This window comes from Etheostoma cragini, chromosome 21 (genome assembly GCF_013103735.1).
Source record: "Etheostoma cragini isolate CJK2018 chromosome 21, CSU_Ecrag_1.0, whole genome shotgun sequence".
Taxonomy (NCBI): domain Eukaryota; kingdom Metazoa; phylum Chordata; class Actinopteri; order Perciformes; family Percidae; genus Etheostoma; species Etheostoma cragini.
The window spans coordinates 14,566,348-14,575,356 of NC_048427.1; the positions used below are offsets into that span (position 1 = coordinate 14,566,348).

The 9,009-nt window shown below is 41.3% G+C and overlaps 1 protein-coding gene across 3 annotated transcripts in view; it reads right to left on the reverse strand.

Moving 5' to 3' along the window:
• Positions 1-7,849, reverse strand: part of csnk1e (casein kinase 1, epsilon) — a 13,885-nt gene extending 6,036 nt beyond the window's left edge. For 2 of the 3 annotated variants that reach the window (XM_034859527.1, XM_034859526.1), the window contains exons 1-5: positions 7,714-7,849; positions 7,409-7,519; positions 2,983-3,131; positions 626-854; positions 112-282 (exon numbers count right to left, since the gene is read on the reverse strand). In XM_034859527.1, coding sequence (XP_034715418.1) covers positions 112-282; positions 626-854; positions 2,983-3,131; positions 7,409-7,519; positions 7,714-7,789 — 736 coding nt within the window. In that variant the 5' untranslated portion in view covers positions 7,790-7,849. The remainder of the gene's footprint in view (positions 1-111; positions 283-625; positions 855-2,982; positions 3,132-7,408; positions 7,520-7,713) is intronic. The other variant, XM_034859524.1, reaches the window with a different exon arrangement.
• Between the last annotated feature and the right edge of the window lie 1,160 nt (positions 7,850-9,009).

Below are 9,009 nucleotides of genomic sequence, written 5' to 3' on the forward strand. Positions count from 1 at the left end.
TTGGAAAAAGGCTGCAATGAAACAAAGAGTGAAAAATTTAAAGGGGTCTGAATACTTTCCGTACCCACTGTACATTATTGCAAAAGACCTTTTTAAATTGGCTTTACTCACAAGGGTATCCCTTGCAGAGCACCTCGATGGGGGTGGACATTTTCTTCTCACTGATGCGTTCGTACTTCTGCCTTTTTGTGGCAGCCTTGAGGCCCTGCCAGGGCAGAGAGCCCAGGTTGAAGTACATGAGGACGTAGCCCAGAGATTCCAGGTCGTCTCGCCTCGACTGCTCTGTGAAGGAAAAAAACAGAACAGAGAGAGAGAGAGAGAGAGAGAGAGTGAGAAAGGAGAGGAGTGCGTGAAATGGCAAAAACGTTTCAAGGGGAAGAAGCAGAAAAAGAAGATGAGGAGACAAAGACAGAAGTAAAAGGAAAGGAAAAGAAACTTGCAGTTCTGAGAATCTAGTCCTGATTAATGAACATGCATATGGCAACATATTCTACTGAAACTGGTTTATGTGTAGGTCCACTACCCACACAGAAACCACCACCCACCGTGGGGTTGGCAGAACACACACATTGACACCAGCACAGATACAGTTTCTTGGCCAACCTCTGCGTGGATGCGGTCTTACCGATGCCCAGATGGGTGTTGATGGAGGCATAGCGGGCGGTGCCAGTGAGGTTCTTATTCTCACGGTAAGGGATGTGCTGGTGCGTTCGGGCGTCACGGTATTTTTTGGCCAGGCCAAAGTCGATAATGTAGACCAGGTTGCCCTTCTTGCCGAGCCCCATCAGGAAGTTGTCAGGCTTCACGTCTCTGTGGATGAAGTTCTTGGAGTGGATGTATTCGATCCTACTGATCTGGAACGGATAACAGATGGGGAACAGGATTTAGTTGGGATAAAGGAGAGTATTAGTGCTTTTGGAAGCTGTAGCCCATTGATAAAAAAAAGTGCAATTCATAGGAGCATACTACAAGTTTTTTGGGTTAGACAATTCAGGAATCCCCCGGGTAATCTCAACTGAGTAAGCTGTAAAAATTATTTTAGAGAGATTTGAACCTGGCTTCAGCAACAAAATGTCTTAAAGGGGTACTCACTCCCCTTTGATAAAGTTGGAGTACTAACTACAGACAGATTTGAAAAAGAAATGGGCAAAGTCGAATCAGCAGAGGGAGAGATATCTTGACTATTAGTCCTTAATATGGGCTAAGCTAAAGAAAATACTGGAGCCTACAACCCCCATAATGCATTTTAATATGGTACTTTGTTACATAGATGCCCACATCTTAACCCCCAAGGATGAGTCGTGCTCCTTTTGACAAGTAAACTGGTCTTCATGTGTAAAATCAATCTCTTTGTCACAGTTACACAATAACGTGATCATGTAATAATGCATGTTACAATCGGGAACTGTTTAAAAAGTGCTCTGCCATCCAAGATGGGAGTTAGCTACCAAAAGGCATTCTGCTACTGTAATTTGTTACATTGCTATGAAATTAAGCCAGAAGACAAATAATAACAGATGGAAAACGTAAAAAGGATCATACTGCTTATGTATTTGAGTGATTTAAAAAGATTGACTTTAATCAGGCTACAAGAATATCTCAAATGTCATAGTGTCCCCGAATGCAGTTTTTTTTAAGAGCCCATGCTCACAACTGCATAAGCAAACTACAGTTATGAACCAAAATAAATGACATCTGTGGGATGTGATGGATTCCCCTTCACCTCTCTGCACAGTGTAGTGTACTAAAAGAAGTGGAGGTCGATGGCTGCCTATAAGGAAGAAGGTTCCACTACATAATCTGTTGTGGGATGCTTTAGAATAGGGAAGTGTTCAGTCAGTAGTTTAACATATGTAATTGTGGGGTGTGGTCCTTTAAGCTATGCATTTGGTAAGTATCCTTTCTGTATTGCGTTAAAAACACCCACTGTGGAATAAAATTGAATTGAAAATTGACTAAAAATACATGAATTAGAATCTGTCTTTTTAAAGTTTTAAGATGAGTGAGTGAGTGTGTCTGGTAAACAGCTACTCCTTTTCAGAGAATCAATTACTTTTTCTACTGGTCTTGATAGGTAGAGCTGGAATGCTGGGAGGCTTTATATTCCCTTAGTTATAGAGTGTTTGGTCTAAAGGTGAGTTTTGAAGGCCACACGTCTCATTGCCCGGTGAAATAATAGTTGATTCATGGTACAGATCAATAACCCTGTCAGCCGCTCTGCAGATAAATAAAGGTCATTTTATATAATGGGACAGTTCAATTCATGGTTATTGCCAGTGGAGAGGAGAGGAGAGGAGAGGAGAGGAGAGGAGAGGAGAGGAGAGGAGAGGAGAGGAGAGGAGAGAAAATGGAGGAAAAGAACAAATGTGCCAGTTGTAGCCTAAAGAATGACATATGAGGCTCATAAAAGACCCCACAGGCCCTATATGATGAGGACTAGCCCGTCTTGAGGAGCTTCCTTGTCCCAGATTGGAATTGACTTTTACGGAGGGGCAGACTGGTCCAAGATAGCGAGGGGACAGGCTTTGTCCCGAGCCAGAAAACAAGCTTCAGTGGTTTGAAAGAGAATTGTTCTCTGATTTCAAATGATCCATTTAGATCCAGTCTAAAAATACCCACATCTTCTCTTCTGAAATCGGTGTAACTTCCCAGCCGGAGGTTGACTCCAGTGCATTATGGGCAAAATTAGACAACTGTGGTCTTTTTAAATGGGACTGGAATTGCGTTATTTATCGTGCACCTTTCCATAACTACTCACTGTTAATGTATTGTTTTTCTTTGGTTGCCTTGAGGGACCTCTTTATAAAGACTGAATAAACCCAGATGGAGCCTCCATGAAACCCATTAGTGTTCAGTGAGCTCTTGTAGTAATTTGTTACTACGGAGGGACTATTAGGCAGTTATGGGCCCTGGGTCTCAGGAACAAATCTGATGCACTATTGTGTTCTACAGTGTGGACTGCAAGCAGTCAGTCTGTCTCACCATCTGGTCGGCCAGCAGGAGGACAGTTTTCAGACTGAACTTGCGGGAGCAGAAGTTGAACAGGTCCTCCAGACTGGGGCCCAGCAGCTCCATGACCATGACGTTGTAGTCGCCTTCCGCTCCGCACCACTTAATAGACGGGATCCCCACTGAGGAGAGGAAGGGAGGGGAATCAGTGGGTTAAGAAACAGAATTGGGCATGATAACCACAGACTGATAGATGGATAATGACACTGGGTTGAGAGTGTCTACACAGGTCATAATCCACCAATTATCACTGACACACTTCTTTCACTTATTTGACTGCACTTGTTTGCATTTACACTACTACTACTACTTTAGCAGAAGATGGACCTTTGCATTATTTTTAGGTTTTCCATCCTCATCTATTTTTCATTTAAATTAATTTCAATTTTTCATTTTTTTTTTACCTGGACCCTATTTTCCTTTGTTTTTGTGTCTAACTGATGGAACAATAATCCTTGACATTTGCCCAGTATTAAGCAAGATCCCAGTAGTCAGCAGCGGCGAAACAAACCACAGTGTAGGTTAATATTGCAATTGTCTTTACCTTCACAAAAGTGCTTGTTTTGCCACTGACAGACTCCGATGATGATGATTATTATTATTATTTGTATTATTTTTGTCATGTGTTTAAGAGTCTGACAACACTATGGAAAAAAACAGGTCAACCTTTCTGCTAAAGAGTAAGATCCTTTAAAAAAAACAAAAAGACATCCGCGAAACTGTGTTAAAACTAAAACCACCAGAATCCATGGGAATTTGAGTAATTTCAGCCTAGTAAAATACACTTAATTCAAAGTCAACAGAAACAAATTTGACTGTAAAAAGCCTTTTTCGGTTGTCTTTTCGCTTTTCTAACCATGACCGCTCTAGTTTTGATTGAAATAAACACGTAGATTTACATGTGAGAATATGTTGGTTCATTACATGCTAAAAGTATTGCTTTTTTAAATGGAGTATGGTGGGTTTAGTGCTAGCGACTTCAGAGCTGATTCTGGTTAAACAGAAAGGTCTCAAAGAAAATGAAAGGTCTGTCTCTGAAGGAATCCTTTCCATAACATTGTCAGACACTTAAAATATTATTCTGAGCCTGTCATTTACTAAACAAGCACATTTGTGAAGGTAAATACAAGCTGGACATTTGCACTATTAACTTACATTGTAGCTTGTTTTGCCACTGCCGACTGCAGTAATCTTGTTTAATATTGGACAAATGTCAAAGATGGTTGTTCCCATCAGTCAATTAGACATAAAACCTAGAAAAAAAAATAGGGTCCAGGTTGAAAAAAATGGTAGTTACCCTTTAAGCTCCCATTTCAACCATGTATCTATTACATTAAAGGAGAATTCCAGTCGATTCTAACACGTTCTGTTCTGTTGATTGCAAATTTGAAGCGTTGTCAGTAAAATGAAAAATGAAACCAATCGGCTGCCTACACCGTGTTATCCTCCTGTTAGCGTTAGCACCCAACAGGCTTAAACAGGGCACGTTTAAATGTGTTTTTAGCCTCTAAACATGTTCAAAATGTCATTAAAGGTTCCTACGCATGTGCAATGATTCCTTTCCGAGTGAACACATGGAATCGGACTGCTGTAGATGCACATGGGTAGGAACTGTTGATGACATTTATGTTTAGAGCAGGCACGGCCTGAAGGGCCTAGGACCACCCACATTTCAACAGGCCCACCCAAAACTTAGTTATGTATACTTGTATATCTGGATTTAAATAATTGATTCATTACTCGCTACAGACCTGCAGGCACTTTTCTATTTCTATAACAGCTTGTTACTGTCAAGTTGTTTCTTCCATCATGGCTTTCTCTTGTTATGGCCAATGATCCTTTAGGGCTTGTTAATGTGATTTATTTCCTTTTGTTAAACATGTATGTTTAATATCATGTTTAACATGAATCATCACACTAAAGTAATAGTTTGTCTCGGTAGGAAATAACTTGAGTCTTGTTTTACACGACAGATGACGTTGTCAATAACCAAGTTCTGTGCCCGAGTATTGATTGGAACTGTCGGGCAGCATTGGTGATCTGTGTTGTTGAAAAGTTAAAACTATTAAATAGAACTGTGAAATATTCGGCCTCATGTTTTACAAGCAGAACTAAACTATGTTTTGGGGAAATATTAGAGACCTGACCATTTTTATAGTCTATAGGCCTTAGGTCTGTAGAGAGATGCGCTATAAAGCAGCCATGTACGGTGTGTAATGGAAACTGCAAAGTGCTCTTCTTTAGTCTGAACCGAGGAGAGCGTCAAAGGGCTGCCCTTTGAACCGAAACTTTTTACAGTGCAACAACACATTTAAAGACCGTCAAGCTATTAAAATGTCTGTTATGTAAGCACAGATAATATAAAAGTACCTTAATCAGTCATTTGTATTATGTTAAACAGGGATTTGATAACGTTTTAAATTTAAGGCCCACCCAGAATTAGTCTGGCCCATCCAAAACCGGAGTCCTGAAAAAAACTTGCCCTGTTTCAGCCTGTTGAGTGCTAACTCTAGCAGGAGGGTAACACGGTGTAGACAGCACCGAATGTTTTCATTTTTCTCTTCACTGACAAATTTACAAACAACAGAGATACGTGCTGGAATAGACTGGAATTCACCTTTAAAGGAACAGTTCGCCCTAAAATCAAAATTACTTTTAGAAATGTACTTGTCACGTTAGTGCTTTTTATCATTCTAGATGTTTTCGGTGAGAGTTGCCCAGTTGTTCATTTTAGCAAACTACACACGCCCACTGCATTATCGCGCAAAAGGAAGCGTACTTCTGGAAGAGAGGATCTCCTTCTCGGCTGAGCTGTAACTATAGCTAACTGATGGCGCTAGCCAGGGGCGTAGCACAAAACTCCTTGTTACTCCAACTCTGAGCAAACTCCAAGTGAAGTCTCTGCTCCTCACCAAGGGGCTTCTCAGGTGCTGTGGCAGTGCTTCGCCTTCTGAGAATATAGTTCCCAGTTAGTATGCGGTTAGAACATGGCTGTGTGTCATGTGACCCGATTATTTGTGCGCCCTGTGACTGTCCAAATCACAACATGGAAATAGGAACATGTTGGTGTTATTTTGTCACTTCTTGGGGGCAGTGGGCTCGATGGAGCCGGTTCCCTCCAGGATCTGTGTTGAGCTAGGCTAAGCTAATGCTGGGGGCGTCCGACAGAGTCACAGCACGCACAGAGATGACAAGGGTATGAGTTGACTTAACTAGCTCTGGGGTGTACGTGAATAAGCTAAAGTGCTCAGGTGTGAAAAGCTTTCTTTTTCAAATGAAACCGAAATTTCTATTTTATCAAATGACTTGAGCTCCTCAACAATCTTTCCACGTGTCTCCTGGCAACAGAAGTCCACTATACACAAGTATTTAGCTTTATTTATAACAAGCAAACAACAACAGTACACCTCCACCTTATCATTATTATGTATTACTATTTCTCTAATCACTATCACCATGATCCTAGTATGTATCATACTTATATACCTATATATGGTCACATGGGACCGTGCCTTTGCTGTGTCTGCCCCTAACTATGGAATGATCTGCCTTTGCATGTAAAACTGGCCTCTTCTTTATCTGTTTTTAAAACCCTTCTTAAAACCCATCTTTTCTCTTTGGCTTTTGACACATAGTAAGATGTCGACTTCATTTACTTGTTCTTATTTGCTACTTTGTGTGTTTTTTTTTCTGTACAGCACTTTGGTCAACTTTGGTTGTTGTAAAGCGCTTAACAAATAAAGTTGGTATGGTATGGTATGGTATATACTGTATATATATATTATAAACAGAACACAGAGGATGCCTGCAATAATTGCAGTTGTATAAACTTTATATTGCTACATATGTGTACAATATGCTTGTACAATTATATAATATTTTATAAAACATATATTGTATTATACAGTTGCATTGTAATGTATAAGTTTTATAGCTATTTAACTTACTCTATCTAATTTCTTATTTTATTCCATTCAAATAGTTATTTGCTTTTCTTAGCTCCCAGTCTGTCTCTGTGCAGCTGTGACATGTTAATTTAAAAAAAAAGTCTTATCATGTCATATCTTCTGGTTGTTAAGTCTATGATAACCATGCGAGGCTTCAGCACCTCTCAACAGCCTTGACTACACCTCAGTGCCGCTGAATGACCGTCAATACCTCAACAACCCTAAACTGTGTCAAATGTGCCTTAATCCCAGTCAGACATGCCTTTCAGTGTCCCCGAATTACCCAGAATGCCCCTCAAATGCCCTTAAATGACCTGAAATGCATTTTAAATGCACTGTGATGCCTCCAGAACAACAGCCTTGCCAGCTCCAAATACCCCCTGAAACTGCCTCTCAGTGTAAACGGCTAGTAAAGCTTTCAAAATACCTAAAATGCTTCTTGTGTATCTTACCTCCGCCCTGCATCATCTTGTAAAATTTGCTCTCGATGTGAAGCTGTGGATGTTTGGTTTTCACACATTCCAGTTTGATGGCTACTTCCTCTCCTGTAGCGATGTTAGAACCTGATGGGAGAAGTGCCAGAGATGTAGTTACAGCATGGCAATCATTTCCAACACATAAAGGGTCTTTTGACCTGGGAAGCTAAAGAGTGAGATCTATTTAACATTGTTCACATAAACTGGAATATGTGTTATATTCACTTTGTGCAATTAAAGAAGTTAAGGAACAATATCAAGTTAACACAACACAAACTCACCGAGGTAAATGTCTCCAAAGGACCCGCTCCCTATCTTCCTCCCAAGGCGGTACTTGTTCCCTACCCTCAACTCCATGGCTCCCGAGCTTTTTAACTCACTGAAGGGGTAAACACACACAAACACACACACACACACAAAGCTCAATCAGTGGTGATCAATAGAGTAAAGGACAGTGGTGCAAAGCTGCAGACTTCAAACTGAAAGCCTTGAGCCTTGGTAAGGCTGTAAGAAAAATAATACTGGAAGCTTTGGAAAGATCGATAGCAGAGGTGAGAAAGTATGAAAAGGGCAAATTACTGAGGCAAAGGAGTGACGTAGTGCAGCCTGCATTGACTCACTGGAACTTGGAAAGAAAATGTTGTTAACTTCCAGCTTGACTTTATGTGACTAAACCCAGTGTGGAAGCAAAACGTTTCTCAATACGCATGATCTCATGTACCCAGCCTGCTCCCGGCAGCCGTGTTTTTTTTAAATTTAGTTAGAGACATTACACCTTCAGAGGACACAATTATAAAGGTGTGATCAAAGAAGAACCGGGCTTGTAGTTGTATAACATGATTTATTCAGAGCTGCGGGGGGGGGGGGGGGGGGGGGGGGGGGGGGGGGGGGGATCAGCATCTCACACACTCTTCCCAAAGCACTTCAAGGGAGTCTGCCTTTGTACAAGCCATCTCAATAATCTCCCAATTTCTGACTGGAGTCCCCTGATGACATTTTGAATGAGTCATGTTTTCCTCACCCAAGCCTGTGTGAACAGCCATGCATTAGGGTCTTCAAAGTGGGAATTGACTGAGGGCTTTTTTTTTGACAGAGTTTAGGCTTTACAAGCCAGTTTGGCAATGCACTAAACGCTGACTTAGTTCGTTTTGTTTGTCTCGGCTGCATTGTAGACCTACATACACCCCATCCACATCCGCTGAGCAGGGGACTGCTGCACATTACCAAACCCTTTACCTGAGGTCTCTCCAGCTCATCTCCTCCTCTCTCATAGCCGCTATACTGTCAGTGTTACAAAACTGAGACCCAGTATTGCTGCAAAGGACTGCAAAAACAGCAAAGACGTTCTATATTTTCAGAGCGAATGCCTCATGCAGTTGCCCCAGATACCACAGGAGAGGAAATGGGGAAGGTGCTACATGCAAAAACACATCGCTCATCCCCCACTGAACATCAAATGGGGTAATAATTCCCATAACCGCACCCTCCAAATCCAGGTACACACCCCTCCCCAACACGACTCAATTTGGACCTTATTTATCTAACCCAAAACACACACACACACACACACACACACA